The sequence below is a fragment of the Ctenopharyngodon idella genome, chromosome 11, assembly GCF_019924925.1.
Source record: "Ctenopharyngodon idella isolate HZGC_01 chromosome 11, HZGC01, whole genome shotgun sequence".
Classification (NCBI taxonomy): domain Eukaryota; kingdom Metazoa; phylum Chordata; class Actinopteri; order Cypriniformes; family Xenocyprididae; genus Ctenopharyngodon; species Ctenopharyngodon idella.
This window is the reverse complement of record NC_067230.1, coordinates 19,742,947-19,760,083: the sequence shown is the minus strand read 5'-3', so window position 1 is coordinate 19,760,083 and position 17,137 is coordinate 19,742,947. Positions and strand designations below refer to the sequence as shown.

Here is a 17,137-nt window from a genome sequence, read left to right as displayed (position 1 = left end):
TTATATAATACACACATTATATATATGTATACTGTATATATATATACACATACGTATATTTATATAGTAAACACATATATATTATATACACACACACACACACACACACATATATACATTATATATACACACACATTATATACACACACACACACACATATATACATTATATATATACACACACATATACATCTACATTATAAACTGTATATTTATATAATACATACACTATACACACACACATTATATACTGTATATTTATATATATATATATATATATAATACACACGCATTATATATATATATATATATATATATATATATATATATATATATACACACATACATTATACACACACACACGATGTGAAATATGTAAATAATTAAATACCTTTAAAAAAAGACAATGTAATGAGACAATCTGTTAAATATATTTATTTTCATCTGTTAAAATATATCTCACATAAAAACTTTAGCCACCTAAATTTAAATTCTCAATAGATTAAAAAAGCTTTTTACACAGGTGTGCTTCCTAAAAAAGCAAATGATCTCTAAAAGACCACTTTCCTTCATAAAATATGCATCAGTGGCTATTATATATTTATTCATTCATTTAAACAATGTACATGTTCACTATCATTAAGACTTTGTTTATATTTAATTAATATGCATGTATATACTGAAGAACACGCCTATCATGGAGTGTCAATAGTGTGCATTATAGTTGTGATGAGAATCATAACCAGTGTCGCTACAGCTGTGTGTTCTGGTTCATTTGCTCTGTGTTTGGCACTTCTGACTGTAGAGATCATACTCTCTGTACAGGATGTACTGCTTCAGTCGGTCCGGCAGTGGAAGGAAACTCATGAAAATCGGAGCTCTCAAGCGCAGTCGACCCAAACACGCTCTGATCTTCAGCCGGCACAGATGCTGCAGACAGCGCACGTTCTCTGGCAGTACAAACACAAAACTAGTCAAATATGAAAACATGACATGAGCAGAGAAAATCTGTTTCACACACAAGTCAAAAGAAAAGGGCTGATATATTTTGTATACGAAAAATGAAGCTTATTTTTAAACCCATTCTTTTTTGCATTGACATTTTCATGACAATTAAGCAGTTTTTTGTGTGTGTGTAATTTTCAAGTGTGATTTTCATTTTAAAGTAATTTTTCACTGTATTACAATATTTTTTAAAATTTAAATCAGCAGTAAAAAACATACAATACAAATATACAATATATACAAACAAGTATTTACAGTAACAATTTACAGTAGTTACTATAATTAATAATAATAATATATAATAGTATTATTATATAAAGTGTAATATAATGAATATCTATTTATTATTATTTAAATTCTGATAGTACAAACCTTGAATTTAGCAGTTATTTTTCATTTTTAAGTAATTTTCAATGCATTACAATAAATATATTTTTAAATATACTGTAAACTATATTATATTTAAAATAAGCAATAAACAACATTTACAATACACATATACAAATACAATAAGGTGTGAACAATTTACAGTAATTACTATTATTAATAACAATAATATCAATAATATATAATAATATTTTTGTAAGTATAATAATATGAGTATCTATTATTATTATTATTATATAAATTGCTATTGTACAAACTTTTCAATTTTTTCAATAGATTTTCATTTTTAAGCAAATTTTTAATGCATTACATTTTTTATGTAAATCAGCTATACAAAAACAAAACATATACAACACAAATTATATATAAACATATATATAGCATATCATTATTATTATTATTATTATTACTACATAAAATATTACTGTACAAACCTTGATTTTACAGATTTCAGCCCACTTTTTTACAATTTACAATAATTACTATTATTAATATCAAAAACATATAATAATAATAATATTATACAAAGTATAATATAATGAATATCTATTATTATTATTATATAAATTGCTATTGTACAAACCTAGATTTTTCCAGTTAATTTTAATTTAAGCCTTTTAAAAAAAAAAACACAATATAAATTATATAAATATATATTTACATATAATTACACTACAATTATATATATATATATATATATATATATATAATTTGTATTGTATGTTTTTATTGCTGATTTACATAAAAATATATATATCTATTTTATATATTATTGTAAACATTACTGTACAAACCTTGAATTTTGCATATTTCAGCCCACTGTTTTTGCTCCATGAGCACAGCCTTCAGTTTGGAGCAAAAGGTCAGGTGATCTACGTAATCCAGCATGATGCGGACCACGTTTCCTGTGAGGTGCTTCAGCCATGAAACACATATGACCTCACAGAACTACAGAGAGAGGAGAAAAGGATTCAAAACAAGTACAAAACATTGAATCAAATGTCAAAATCAAACTCTCTGAAATCAGTCACCAGGGTGTCTTTAATGACAGTGTCACTCCAGCCCTCATAACCATCAGGCACATGTGATCCCTCTCCGTACGGACAGTCAAAGCATCGCTCCACATCGTAACCATAGTTACACAGCATCCGCAGCACCACCTCGTCCTTCAGAGCGTACTGTAAGGCCGAGGGGAAGTGAGTGGTGTTCACCCTGCAGAAGTAATTCACATTGGCTCCATATCGAAGCAACATGTTGATAAGCTCATAGTTGCCCAGACGCAGCGCCACCTGGAGGCATTTGACGGGGTCCTGGTTGGGCATCGCTCCAGCCTCCAGTAAAACTCTGGTGGAGGCGATGTCGTCATTGGACACGGCGAAGTACAGCGCAGACTGACGCTTGTCGTCATAGCTGCGCCGCACCCATGGGTGAAGCATGAAGTTGGGGTCGTAACCAGCTTTCAGCAGCATCTCCAGACACTGTGTGTGTCCTCCAGCCGCTGCTGAATGAAGAGGACTGATTCCACTGTCATCCACCGCCTCCCACGTCGTGACGGGAATCAGGAGAGCCAGAGCCCTGCGCACACGACCTCAAGTCAAGTCAACATTATTTATACAGTACAGACTGTTTCAAAGCAGCTTTACAGTAATAAACATGAAAGTAATGATCAGTGATGCAAACAGAATTCAATTCTGCTGTAAAGCAGCTCTAAAAAGACTAGTAAACAGTCATTATTCAGTTGAAATCAGTTCAGTGTTGATTCAGTTTGGTTCAATAACTGCACTGTAAACCCTAACGCTCAAAATAACTAATTGGTTTGAGTAGGACAAACTTAAATTAAACAAATTAGTTCAGTCAAATCAACTTTTAGGAGTATTTAGCACTTTCTTTTTCTTTCAAGTTCACAGAACTGATATATTTTAAGTAAACTGAACTGTTTCATTGTTTTGAGTTTTATGAACTTATTTATTTTAATTTAGACAAACTTGAGTTTAACTGAACCTGGGCTGGGATTTCTATTTCCCAGCATGCTTTGCCCATGACATTCGAAAGAGAGAGTAAATGTTAAAATTAAGTGTTATATAATGTTTTTTTGTGCAAGATTAATGTTAAGTGGGAGATTTAGTAGTGTTTCATGTTTTGTTATGCTAATTGACCCTTCGCCTGGAGTTTGAGTGACAGGCGATCTAACCAATCATAACGCCGAATCCGCCATTTTGTCCGACAAAGCAGTCAGGGGAGTTAGTAGATTAACGTCGGTGGACTTGAACTTGAAAATGTGTACTGATGTCTTTCTGAGGTTGAAATGTGGTTCATTCATGTTTATTTGATGATATAAATTAACTAAGAAGAGATGATCGGTTCATGAGCCGCTGTATGAGTACAAAATAAAAATCTGCCAGTTCTGCTAACTTTGAATTTATTAATTTAAACATTTTGAGGCAATTTTTTGAGTTTTGTCAACTTATTCAGGTTTACAGTGAATACTACTGTTCAAAAGTTTGGTGTTAGTAAGATATAAATAAATATATATATATATATATATATATATATATATATATATATATATATAAAGTAAATAACAGTTTTATTCCGAAAGGACACATTAAATTGATCAAAAATGACAGTAAAGAAATTTATGTTGCAAAATATTTATATTTCAATTAAAAACCTGAAAGAATCCTGAAAAACAATATATCATGATTTCCATAAAAAATATGAAGCAGAAGGCTTTACCATGCTTCATTACATCCATTCAGTCATAGAAGAAACCTATATGTGACTTATGAGTGTTACTAACTTCACATGTCCACGATGGGCCACTCTGTGGATGGGAAGGTGTCCCGTGTGTTTGGGGACGTTTGCATCCGCCCCGTACTCCAGCAGTAATGATATGACGTCAGGGTTTCCTGAAGCAGACGCCTCAAACAGTATGGTCGCGCTATCCTGAGCCTGAGACTCCACATCAGCACCTGAACACCAACACACGCTTTTATTATTGACAGGTTTACATGACTGTGTTCTGTAGGGTGAAAAAATTGTGCATTGTTAAAAGTTACATTTTTGAACACTTTGAGGGACGCCTTTGCCATAAATCTTGATGCAGATCCACTTCTGGCCATTTTTGGTATGGCAGTTGATGACATCCTTTCAGTGCCGGTTCAAAAGGCTTTAGTCTTTACTACTTTATTAGCGAGACGCCTCATCCTTTTGAAGTGGAAACATGTCTCTTTTGATACATGGCTGAAAGAGGTGTTCAAAAAATCAGACTGTCCCTCACTGGTTCTTTAAGGACCTTTGACAAACTGTGGCGCCCCTTCTTAGATTACTTGCTGGCTTTCATTTTTTTTAATTTAAAGAGCTATGTTTGTTAGGATATCAGTACTGTGGTGTTGTTTTTTTCTTTTCTTTCTTTTTCTTTTTTTTCCTTCATGGGAAGTTGTAGGTTTTTGATTGTGGGTGGTTCTCACTGGGGTATTAACAGTGTGGAATAATAATTTCATAAAATCAATGTTGTTATTATCTGTTAATTTGATGTTCCATGCAAAGAAATTAAATATAAAGTTTTAAAATACAGATTAGATTCATTAAGTTTGAAAGATATAACAAAATCAGCAAGTTTCCAAAAAGTATCCTGATATGTAATTGCAACAATACAACATTTTTAACACAAATAAAGAATATAGATTTTATTTAGCATGCATATTTGGAAATATGCATATTTTTGCAAAATGCTTATTTTTTCATGCACTGGTCTATTTTGTCTTTTTTTTTTTTCAGACTAATAGAAAGAAAACATCCAAAATACACATTTAATGTTTATTTTATTAGACTTTATCTGTTTATTTATTATTCTTTAAATTCACAACATGTGTGAAATAAAATAAACATCTTAATTTTGGTTTTAGTTAGTTTTTAGTTAGAGGTTTTTTTGTAATTTTTAGTTATTTTAGTATGTCAAGTTAAAGTAAATAAAAATGAGAAATGTTGCAAGTAGGTGAAATAAAAAAGTTTACATATTTTAAAATATTTTTTTAATTTTATTTCAGTTAACATTTATTTATTTCAAGTAAATGCCAAACATTGCTTTTCAAAGCACAGAAACAGAGCCAAAGTTTTTAGACAAACACAATACATCATATAATTACAATAATATTTTATGTGTTATTTTAGTATCATTAAGACACTGTTATTGTTTTTATTAATATTTTAGACTAGTTTTATTTTTAGATTTTCCAGCTTCGTTTTAATTTTAGTTCTAGTAATTTTGTCGTGTTTTTATTATTTTTTATATGTCTATACAGTTTTTATTAATTTCATTTTTTTTTTTTAATTATGGTTTTAGTTTTTAGTGAACTCTAATAACCCCGGGCTGCACCCTAGTTCACTCCTGACCTCTCCGGAGAAGCATTCGAATGATCTCCAGGTGTCCCGCCTGTGCAGCTAATGCTAACGGGGTCAGGCCGTAGGAGCTTCTGGCGTCAGGATGAGCTCCGTACTTCAACAGCAGATCCACGAAATCCGTCAGGCCCAGTCGAGCGGCTTCATGCAGGGCGGTCCTGCGGTGCGCCCCCTCCTGGTTAACTCTGGCGCTGAAGTTGAGCAGAAGCTTTGTCATGTCGTAGTGGTTATTTCTTATAGCTGTGGGAATAAAAAGATCTGGATATAAAAGATATATATATATATATATATATATATATATATATATTTTCACAACTCCAATTGAAGAACAAGGGGCTTTTCTGACCTACAACGAGAGGCGAGTCTTCTTCTTTATCCAGGCTGTCTGGACTGCTGCCGTTGTCCAGCAGGAAACAAGCGTTGTCCAAAAGACCTTTTTCCACAGCTAAGAAGAGAGCGGTCATTCCCCGGTGAGTCTTTCTGTGCTTTGCATCCTCAGGAGAGGCTGTTGAACAGATGAAATCACAGTTACTCCTGTCCTGATATGAGTAAAACACATGAGAAACAATGAGCATCCTCACGACAAACCCGTGAATGTGATCTGGAGGATGTTTTGGTTGTTCTGTATGGCGGCCTCGTGTAAGGGCACAAAGCCTGTGTCGTCCTCTTCAGAGAAGGCATGCTGATGGACAGCCAGCTTACGGAGGGCGTTTTCATCACCTGATAAACCATCAACAGAAAGACATCAAGCTCATGCCAGAAGGTGAACTGCTAGACTAGCACCAAACCAACACTAACTACCATAAACCTGCACAGCATGAAATTAATGAAGTATTTTCAGCAGAGAAATTACATTTACTGTTTAAATGTGATGATAATAATTGTATTCAATAATATATTCAGGTGAAACTCGACACGAAGATGCTTTGGTCATATATCACTAACAAACAAATAAATAATAAATATTATTATTATTAATTATGTATTATAAAATATTATTATTATATTATTTGGCACAATATTATTATTATTAAATATTATGTTCTCAAAGAAAAAAAAAACCTAGGACCATTTTGGAATATTAAGATGAATATATTTTGTTTAACTGATATTATGATTATGACAATTAAGTACATATCTCATTAAAAAAACTTGTTGTTATGGAAGTATCTGTTGTACTGCTTTGATTTCATCTGATTTAAATAAAAAAATTATACCTGTGTGTGTGTGTGTGTGTGTGGGTGTGTATATATGTCAAGCGATTCAAATTTTTAATCTAATTAATTACACGATGTGCCGATTAATTAATCTAATTAATTGCAAATTTATTGCACATCAAATTCAGCTGAAAAATTATAATGCACAGGACCCCAATCCTAAAATTTAAAAGGCAGTTTTCATGTATAAAGACTGTGTAAAATATTTATTTATTATAGCATTTTTTCTATTCACTGTACTGTACTGTTAGATGTATTTCATTTATTTATTTATCAACATATTTGAATCAAATGTATAAATGTATTATTTATTTAAATCTAATTTTATTTATTTTAATCATAATATTTTTATAAAATAAATATTGTAAATTTTTATTTATTCATTTTTACATTTATTTAAATCAAGTTTTATTTATTTGGTTTTATCAAATTTATTTACTTTATTTATTTATTTATTTAAATACAATTGTATTTATTTTAATTATTTTTATGTAGTTATTAATTTTTATTTAAATAAGTTTGATTTTATTTTTATTTTAATAAAATGTATTTATTAAATTATTTTATTTTAATTATTTTATTTCAATATAATTTATTTATTTAGCTTGTTTAATCTTATTTTTATTTATTTTAATATTTTTTAAAATTACCCAAAAGATAATTTAAAGTCATAATTGTGTTAAATGAGAAAAACATCAAATATACATTACAAAAAGTAGCTTTAGAAAGATATATATATATATATATATGCACAAGAAATAACAATGTAAGTATAAAATAAGTAAAACAGTATTTGGCATGAAAATATTGTCACAAAAAAAATCTTAATGGTCTATCTTTATTTAAGTCGGGTTTTACTTATTTATTTCATTTTACAAATGTATTTATTTTATTTAAATCAAAATTTTAATTAAATGTTTTTATTTATGTAGTTATAAAAAATTATTTAAATCAAATGTTATTTATTTTAATCAATTTATTTTAATTAAATGTATCAATGTATTATTTATTTAAATAAAATTTTATTTTAATCAATTTTATATATATATATATATATATATATATATATATATATATATATATATATATATATATTGAAATATTTTTTTTAACTAAAATAAATTCAATGGTATTTGGCATGCAAATACTGTTACAATCTCAAAACAAACAAAAAAATAGTTATGTAACATACAATTTCTTTTCTATTCTTTTTATTTTGATTTTGGGGTGAAATATAACCTGGATGTGTTATTGATTCATACCATGTTTTATTGCATTGAATATCTTCTCTCTCTCAGGGCTGATCTGAATGATCCTGCAGACACAAATGCAGCACATTTCATTGGGATATCAGCAGCATCAGTGAATCTGAACTGACCGACAGCCGGACGTGTCTCTGACCTGCGGGCGTCACCAGACACAGAGCTCTTGATCTGGGATTGCTTGTGGCGCTGCAGGAGACTCTGTTCGATCATGAGTTGAGTCGCCACATCATCGTCACCAAAAAGCCCTCTGGATGTTTCCAAATCCATGACACTGTCTTGGTGGATGTTAATAATGAGGCAGATCTCCTGAGAACCTGGTACAGCCCATGTGATTAAAACTGTAAATAACACCACGTGCAAGTCTAAAACTGAGCATGAGCAAATCAATGTTTTGTTTTCAAACCCTCTTTAGCTGCACATACACACTTACAAGAGCTTAAAATGTCACTTTTCCCACATTGTTAGGAATTGCATTTTTACGTTACCTTCTTCTGTCAGCCAGTGTTGTTGTTGTTTGGTCCTCTGTAGGTTTGGGGGGGCATGGCATTGACTGCAGGTTATTTAGGTCAGAGATCTTCTATAAATACCTGATCATGCGACACAGAGGAACACTTTAGCGCAGGGCTTTTCAATCTTTCAGACGCCACGGACCCCCAAATATGATCATCCTCATGCACAGGACCCCAATCCTAAAATTTAAAAGGCAGTTTTCATGTATAAAGACTGTGTAAAATATTTATTCATTATAGCATTTTTTTCTATTCACTGTACTGTACTGTTAGATGTATTTCATTTATTTATTTATCAACATATTTGAATCAAATGTATAAATGTATTATTTATTTAAATCTAATTTTATTTATTTTAATCATAATATTTTAATAAAATAAATATTGTATATTTTTATTTATTCATTTTAACATTTATTTAAATCAAGTTTTATTTATTTGGTTTTATCAAATTTATTTACTTTATTTATTTATTTAAATACAATTTTATTTATTTTAATCATTTTTATGTAGTTATTAATTTTTATTTAAATAAGTTTGATTTTATTTTTATTTTAATAAAATGTATTCATTTATTTTAATTATTTTATTTTAATATAATTTATTTATTTAGCTTGTTTAATCTTATTTTTATTTATTTTAATATTTTTTATTTATGTAGTTATTTATTTTTATTTAAATAATTTTTTATCAAATGTATTAATTTAAATTAAATTTATATTTTAATCTAATTTATTTATTAAATTATTTATTTTGTTTGTTTAATCTTATTTTTATCTATTTTATTTTTGTAGTTTTTTATTTTTTATTTAAATCATTTTTGTAAAATTATTTTATTTTAATCAAATGTATAAATCTAAATCAAATTTATTTTAATTAATTTCTTATTTTAGTTTGTTTAATCTTATTTTTATTTATTTTAATATTTTTGGTTTATGTAGTTATTTATTTTTATTTAAATCATTTCTTATCAAATGTATTAATTTAAATTAAATTTATATTTTAATCAAATGTATTAATTTAAATTAAATTTATTTTAATCATTTTTATTTTAATCTAATTTATGTATTTAGTTTGTTTAATCTTATTTTTATTTATTTTTATTATTTTTATGTAGTTATTTATTTTTTATTTAAATATTTTTTTTATCAAATTTAATAATTTAAATTAAATTTATTTTATTTTTTTTATTTAATTTATTTAGTTAAATCTTATTTTTATTTGTTTATTTTTACACTGCTAAACTTTTCCAGTGACCCCTTAGCTCTCCCTTGCGGTCCCTGGAATCCAGTTTAAAAACATCTGCAGCATAAAATGTACCATGATGCCCTCATTTTTGGCCATGGCATCATTGTTGCCTGATGCGTTATGCATATTGGGCTGTCGTGCCATACACCGAAGATGAGTGTGATATTTTAATGTTTAATGGATGATCTGATCAAGAGGAAACCACATTTGAGAGAGCATAATAATTACATCATGCGTCTGAACACTAGATGGCGACGTTCAATAGGTTTGCACTGATTCAGATTCTATCTGTGCGGAATAGAATACCAGAATACTGCCTACGATTACAAATTATGCAATATGCATTATGTTGCATGTTTAATTTAGAGAAATATCACAGAAATAAATAAGACTGTTTTGCATTTTTAATCCAAATGTATGTATATATATAAAAAAATAACTTTTGGAAGTCCAATGAGAAATGTAATACATTATTGTTGCATATGTGAAACATCAAACACACACAAATGCTGCTTCAACACACACAGAACTTCAGGTTTTGGGTTAAGAAGAATCAAACGCTCAGAGATGAAGCAATTATGTTCCAGGTTGATTCTAGGCCAGGACCGGCTTGACACCAATCTGACAAAACATATTTCATCACTTCATATCTCACCTTATGTGTTCCTGTCCTAATCTGCCCAGAATCCTCTTATTTTGTGCCGTTTCATTCCTCTTTTGGAAGGAGGTTTGTCTCGGCCTATAATCTCCTTTGAGAATGTCTCGGCTGAATCTTGTATCATGTCTGTGAAGAACAAACAAGCATCAGATTTGTGTGCTATATTTTAAGACTTTTAAAAAAAAAAAAGTATAATAACATGCATGTAACGTAATATAACAGTAGTTTTGAAAGCACCTCCATTAGTGCATCTCACACAAGACTTCTCAAGGTTTATCTATATATAAATGATATTGATTGTATTAATGAATCGTGTGATTGTTCAGGGAAGACTGTAATGGAGTGAATCTCAGGCTAGATTTAAAAGCAGCCGCTCAGAGATCAATAAACCTGCCCTGATTCACTTAATCAATCACAACGAGCAACTGTGTAACATGAGGTGTGAATGTTCATTAATAAGGCTTGGAGTTTGGCCTAATTAAATTCAATTATTTAGCATTTAATTCAATTTAATGTAGATTTATTACAAAATGTGATTGATAAAATTAGCAAATGTAAATTAAAAGGAAACACAGACTATATATATATATATATATATATATATATATATATATATATAATTAAAATAAAACAAACAAATAAAATAGCATTTTGGATAGCATCTTTTCCTTTCACTGATTTCCAAACTTGCTAATAACTTTAAATTGCATGTTTAATTTAGCAAGATATTATCTCAAAACTAATATATATATGATTATTTTGCACTTTTAATCCAATTTTATGTAAAAATGTTTTAATAAAATAACATAAGAGACTAAATAGTTAAAAAAAATAAAGCATGTAAAATATATATATATAGGAAAGATAGATTAAACAAAAATAAAATAAAATAAAATTTTGGAGTCTTTTCCTTGCTTGCTAATCTCTTTACGTTGCATGTTTGGTGAGTTATTATCTCAGAAAAAAATTATTATTTTGCATTTTTTAAAATCCAATTTTATGCAAAAAAAAAGTTTTGTTAAAATAAAATAAGAGATTAAATAGTTTAAAAAAAGCTATAAACTGTACATAGGAAAGACAGACTAAACTAAATAAAAAATAAAATAAAATAAAATGAAACAAAATAAAATAATAATAATATGAAATAAAGAAATAAAATAACATTTTCTTTACGTTGCATGTTTGGTGAGTTATCTCAGAAAAAAATATGATTATTTTGCATTTTTTATATCCAATTTTTTGCAAAAAAAAGTTTTGTTAAAATAAGATTAAATAGTTAAAAAAAAATTAAAACAGCTATAAACTGTATATTGGAAAGACGGACTAAACTAAATAAAAAAAAAAAAAAATAAAATGAAACAAAATAAAATAATAATAATAATAATATGAAATAAAGGAATAAAAACTTTCTTTACGTTGCATGTTTGGCGAGTTATCTCAGAAAAAATTATGATTATTTTGCATTGTTTAAATCCAATTTTATGCAAAAAAAATAAAAATTAAAAATTAAAACAGCTATAAACTGTACATAGGAAAGACAGAACTAAATAAACAAATAAATAATAAAATAAAATGAAACAAAATAAAATAATAAAATGAAATAAAGAAATTTTGGAGTCCTTCCTTTCACTGATTTCTAAACAGCCTGCTAATCTCGTTATGTTGTTGTTTAATTTTGTGAGTTATTTTAGAAATAAATATGATTATTTTGCATTTTTAATAAGCATTTTTTGATAAAATAAGAAATAGATTAAACAGTTTAAATTTAAAGCATCTGTGAACTATATATGAAAGACAAACTAGACCAGTGGTTCTCAACCACATTCCTGGAGGCCCACCAACACTGCACATTTTGCATGTCTCCTTTGTCTGACACACCCATTTTAGATCTTTGAGTCACTACTAATGAGCTGATAACCCTAATCAGGTGTGTTTAATTAAGGAGACATGCAAAATGTGCAGTGTTGGTGGGCCTCCAGTAATGTGGTTGAGAACCACTGAACTAGACAAAACTAAAATAAAATAAAATGTTGGAGTCTTTTCACTCATTTTGGCTTGCTAACCGTCTCTTGTACAGCCAAACACACAGCACAGGAAAGCTGTAAACATAGTAATACCAATCCGCTTCTCTCTCGTTTCCAGAAACTGTGGCGTCTTCTAACGGTGTAGATCTCAGAGCCTGTGAACGCATCAGTCTCAGGTGCAGCGGGACGTCTGCTCCGCCAAAGCCGTCTGTTATATTAACATCACCTGCAGAGAGCGAGAGAGAGCAGACACTGAACACGAGCCGCCGGCTGAGACACTGAACACGACAACCACTGCTGCAAAAACACTCAACTGGATGGGGTTACCTCAGGTCAAGAGCCACTATTTCTAGGGTTAGTGATCTGAAGGAATACAGACAAATAGTGCAGCTATTATTTTTCCAAGATTTGGGCAAATGTGGGGAAAAGGCATAAACTTACATGAATAAGGGGCTTGAGTGTGGAATCTCTTATTATATTAAAGAGAAAAATCAAATCCGCTCTGATATACAGTTGGGTTACATATGCATTCAGTCAGAAAATCAATGTTATTGGTGTAGTGCAGATGAAGGCACCGGAGCGGACCGTTCCCGTTTTACACCCATGTGCACTTGGATGGCTAATGTTCCAGAAACAATAACAGCTGCTCCTGAAATCATACAGCTTAAAAGATGAAATACTGCTCAGATGGGTAAAACCTGACATTAGTGTATCCGAAACACCAGCCGGATCTGTCTAACGGCAATGCAAGGAGCTTACAAGGTGTTTAATGGACCGTCAGCGAAATAATTCACACTAACAACTAATTAGTTGGCAACTACAATCAAATTCGAGTTCTTTAGAAATGTAAGCTTGTCCTGATCTAGTGTCTGTATTGGCGAGGCACATTCAGTGTTTACTGTGTGTCTCTTCCACATCATTTCCTCCCAACTTTTAAAACACATTATGCATGATCCAATCCACACCTGTCTGCTTTTAGAAATCCGACCAAATGCATTATATGAACCAGTGAACATGTCTCTGAGTACAAACAGAGCAGTCAGATTCATAGCATTTTGAGTCACAAATGTGTTTTAGTCCCACATGGTTTACCAGTTATGAAACTAGTGATGGTCTGGATGTGATTTTGAGGCCAGGAGCCGTCTGGATTCTGGGACCAATCACAGACAAACAGGCCAGCTTCACATCCAGACCGCTGCACATGTGGACAGGAAAGCTTTTCCTAAGAGACTCTAGGTGGTATTTTTAGTGCCTCGAGAGGATATTATTGCAATTTGCACTTTCATTTTCAACCACCTGAGAGAAGTCAGACACCTGTGACAGATGAGTGACCAGTGTAAGATGACAACTTTTGACAACTTGCCAAATAATAGCTTTTTAAATGCTTTTGTGGGCTTTTTAAAAGTCTATATCGATCAACAGATTTCAATTTTTGGAATTAACCTATTTAAATGACACTGAATGCATCACTTTTTGTTTTGCAGCCTAATAAGCCAGAATTAACAGACTGAGCATAATTACATCAACTTTTTAATCCTGACTTTTCAGATCTGGATATTAGATATGACCTTGGTAACCCTGACCAACTAATTCATAAGCTCAAATGACAAAACAGTGATTGAATTATTACAACCCGAATTCCGGAAAAGTTGGGACGTTTTTCAAATTTGAATAAAATGAAAACTAACAGATTTTCAAATCACATGAGACAATATTTTATTCACAATAGATCATAGATAACATAACAAACTGGGAAATTTTTACAATTTTAGCCCGGAGAACACGGCATCCGTGATTTCCAACAAGAATGTCAAATTTGGACTCGTCTGACCATAGAACACTTTTCCACTTTGAAACAGTCCATTTTAAATGAGCCTTGGCCCACAGGACACGACGGCGCTTCTGGACCATGTTCACATATGGCTTCCTTATTGCATGATAGAGCTTTAATTGGCATCTGCAGATGGCACGGCGGATTGTGTTTACCGACAGTGGTTTCTGGAAGTATTCCTGGGCCCATTTAGTAATGTCATCGACACAATCATGCCGATGAGTGATGCAGTGTCGTCTGAGGGCCCGAAGACCACGGGCATCCAATAAAGGTCTTCAGCCTTGTCCCTTACACAGAGAGATTTCTCCAGTTTCTCTGAATCTTTTGATGGTGTTATGCACTGTAGATGATGAGATTTGCAATTTGACGTTGAGGAACATTGTTTTTAAAGTATTCCACAATCTTTTTACGCACTTTTCACAGATTGGAGAGCCTCTGCCCATCTTTACTTCTGAGAGACTCTGCCTCTTTAAAGGCAGAAACACACCAAGCCAACGCCGACGAACTAGTGGCGATGAAATCAGTCTGAGGGGTTGGCTCACATCGGCAGCATCTGGGTCCAAAGTTGCCCTGACACACCAAATCGACGCTTGACAGCCGACGGCCAAGTAGCACATCCGTTCTGCGCCTGCGTAAGATGAAATGCCTTTCCATACCAGCAGGTGGCAGTAGCTGAACAGCCAATCAGAATGATCAGATGGCTCGACGGGCCGATGAGCTCAGACGCCGATTCCATATGTGGAATCGGCCGAAAAAAAGGCGACGAGGACCAACTTCAGCCGACGGTGTGGAGCACACTGAGAAAATTTAGTCGGCCAACGAACAAAGGTGTGTTCCTGCCTTAAGACATCCCTTTTATAGCTAATCATGTTACAGACCTGATATCAATTAACTTAATTAGTTGCTAGATGTTGTCCCAGCTGAATTTTTTCAAAATGTCTTGCTTTTTCAGCCATTTGTTGCCCCCGTCCCAACTATTTTGAGACCTGTAGCAGGCATCAAATTTGAAATGAGCTCATTTAGTGGATAAAAGTGTAGAATTTCTCCGTTTAAACAATTGTTATGTTATCTATGTTCTATTGTGAATAAAATATTGGCTCATGTGATTTGAAAGACTTTTAGTATTCATTTTATTCAAATTTAAAAACCTCCCAACTTTTCCAGAATTCGGGTTGTAGATACTTAAAATATAACCTATAAATATAATTTACGGCCATTACTACTACTGCTCTTCAGAACTTGCAATAAAACATTAATGCTGACTGTTGTGAATCCAGAAACACTACTTTACCTGAGCCTCATCCAGTATGAAACCTTACAAGTATGAGATTTTAATGTCACTCAGCATCAGCAGAGCAAGAACTTTAAAACATTTAAAAACATTTCTTTTCCACCATTGAGTACTGTAGGGATGACACAATTTCGTAGGCCAAAACCAGGAAACGAGTTGCATTTTAGGACTTCTGGGGTCAGTTGTTCAAAAGTAATCCGATCAGATTTCGGCTATCGGATTGGATCAAATCTTGAAAATGGGTTGTTCAAAAGAAAAAAAGGATTCTGCGATCAGATTAGATCACAAAATCCAATCTTGGTCTTGAACTGGATCAAATCATCAGTTTGTGTTGTTCAAAACTTTTTAGTAAGATTGGGATACCTAGTTTGATCCAAAAAAAAAAAAAAAAGGATTGTTTTGATCCCTGATCAGAACAAAAATGTAATAAAACTTTAAAACTGATCAAAAAAATACAACATTTGTACCATGTAATACATGTTTTTATTTTTCATTGATTAGTCTAACTAAAGTAATAAATTAGAAGTAGACATTATGCTAACTATTAAGCCTTTCAGTAGTAAAAAAGAGCCATAATATAATCCCCAAATAGCTGTAAACATCAAACAAAACTTATATTTAAAGTGTTTATCACTGTTTATAAAATCATAATAGATTAACCAAAGTTCGTTGAGCGAACAGAGTTTCTCAGGTGAGCGCTGCACAAAACATTTCTGAGATAAGGCAAAAGCATTGAAGTATTTTTCCCATCCCCATGTCCCTTGAGGAGCTCCATAGAGCACTAGTAACCCAGATTTGGTAATCTAATAAAAGTGTGCATCTGGATCAGGATGATTCAATCCAATTTTGCTTTGAAAAACCAGCACAAAAGTAAGGATTACCTGATCCTGGATAGCAAAACATTCTGATCCATATTAAACTTTTTGAACAACTGGCCCCTGTTTCCATCATCCTCAAGACAATGAGTTTTTAAAAGGGTTTTTGGTTAAATTATTTGAAAAGATTATCATGGACAAAACATGCAAGAATGAAACTTTTGCTGGTCTCAGTCAGAGCATATTTTCTGCAATAATCCAAAAGCCAATGGACAAATCTTGTTGGATTTTTTGAGGGCATCTGAGCAACGCTAACTTACGTCATCACAGCAGCGCACACTTCTATAACATCTAGGTATAGATTAAACAAGGATAAGGCCTTAGTTAGATATCCTAATTTAACTAACTTTTTTAAATGTGCCTTAGGAAAAAAAAAACATAACTGGAGTGCATCTTGAGACAAAACAGTGACATTTTAAGATAAGT

General features: G+C 31.3%; 1 protein-coding gene across 8 annotated transcripts; it reads right to left on the bottom strand.

Moving 5' to 3' along the window:
* Window positions 1-420: 420 nt before the first annotated feature.
* asb14a (ankyrin repeat and SOCS box containing 14a) lies at window positions 421-12,998 on the bottom strand. 8 transcript variants are annotated; one of them, XM_051913311.1, is made up of 12 exons: window positions 12,808-12,998; window positions 10,688-10,816; window positions 8,761-8,964; window positions 8,412-8,589; window positions 8,273-8,325; window positions 6,382-6,513; window positions 6,140-6,298; window positions 5,788-6,051; window positions 4,193-4,364; window positions 2,424-2,967; window positions 2,187-2,340; window positions 421-950 (listed from the first exon to the last, which is right to left on the bottom strand). In XM_051913311.1, the coding sequence occupies exons 4-12, from the start codon at window positions 8,540-8,542 to the stop codon at window positions 772-774; spliced, it is 1,788 nt and encodes a 595-aa protein (XP_051769271.1). In that variant the 5' UTR covers window positions 8,543-8,589; window positions 8,761-8,964; window positions 10,688-10,816; window positions 12,808-12,998; the 3' UTR covers window positions 421-771. The 8 variants fall into 8 exon arrangements, with proteins under 8 accessions (XP_051769271.1, XP_051769272.1, XP_051769270.1 ...); XM_051913312.1 differs by lacking the exon at window positions 12,808-12,998 and adding an exon at window positions 10,928-11,093 and having other exon boundaries at window positions 8,412-8,613; XM_051913310.1 differs by lacking the exon at window positions 12,808-12,998 and adding an exon at window positions 10,928-11,093.
* Window positions 12,999-17,137: the final 4,139 nt, after the last annotated feature.

Coding starts and splice junctions, on each gene's coding strand:
- asb14a (XM_051913311.1), bottom strand. CDS start 8,542: ATGGATTTGGAAACATCCAGAGGGCTTTTTGGTGACGATGATGTGGCG. Junction 2,968..4,192: donor GCCCATCGTGGACATGTGAA/GTTAGTAACACT, acceptor TCGTGTGCGCAG/GGCTCTGGCTCTCCTGATTC. Junction 951..2,186: donor TGAAATATGCAAAATTCAAG/GTTTGTACAGTA, acceptor TTGTACTGCCAG/AGAACGTGCGCTGTCTGCAG.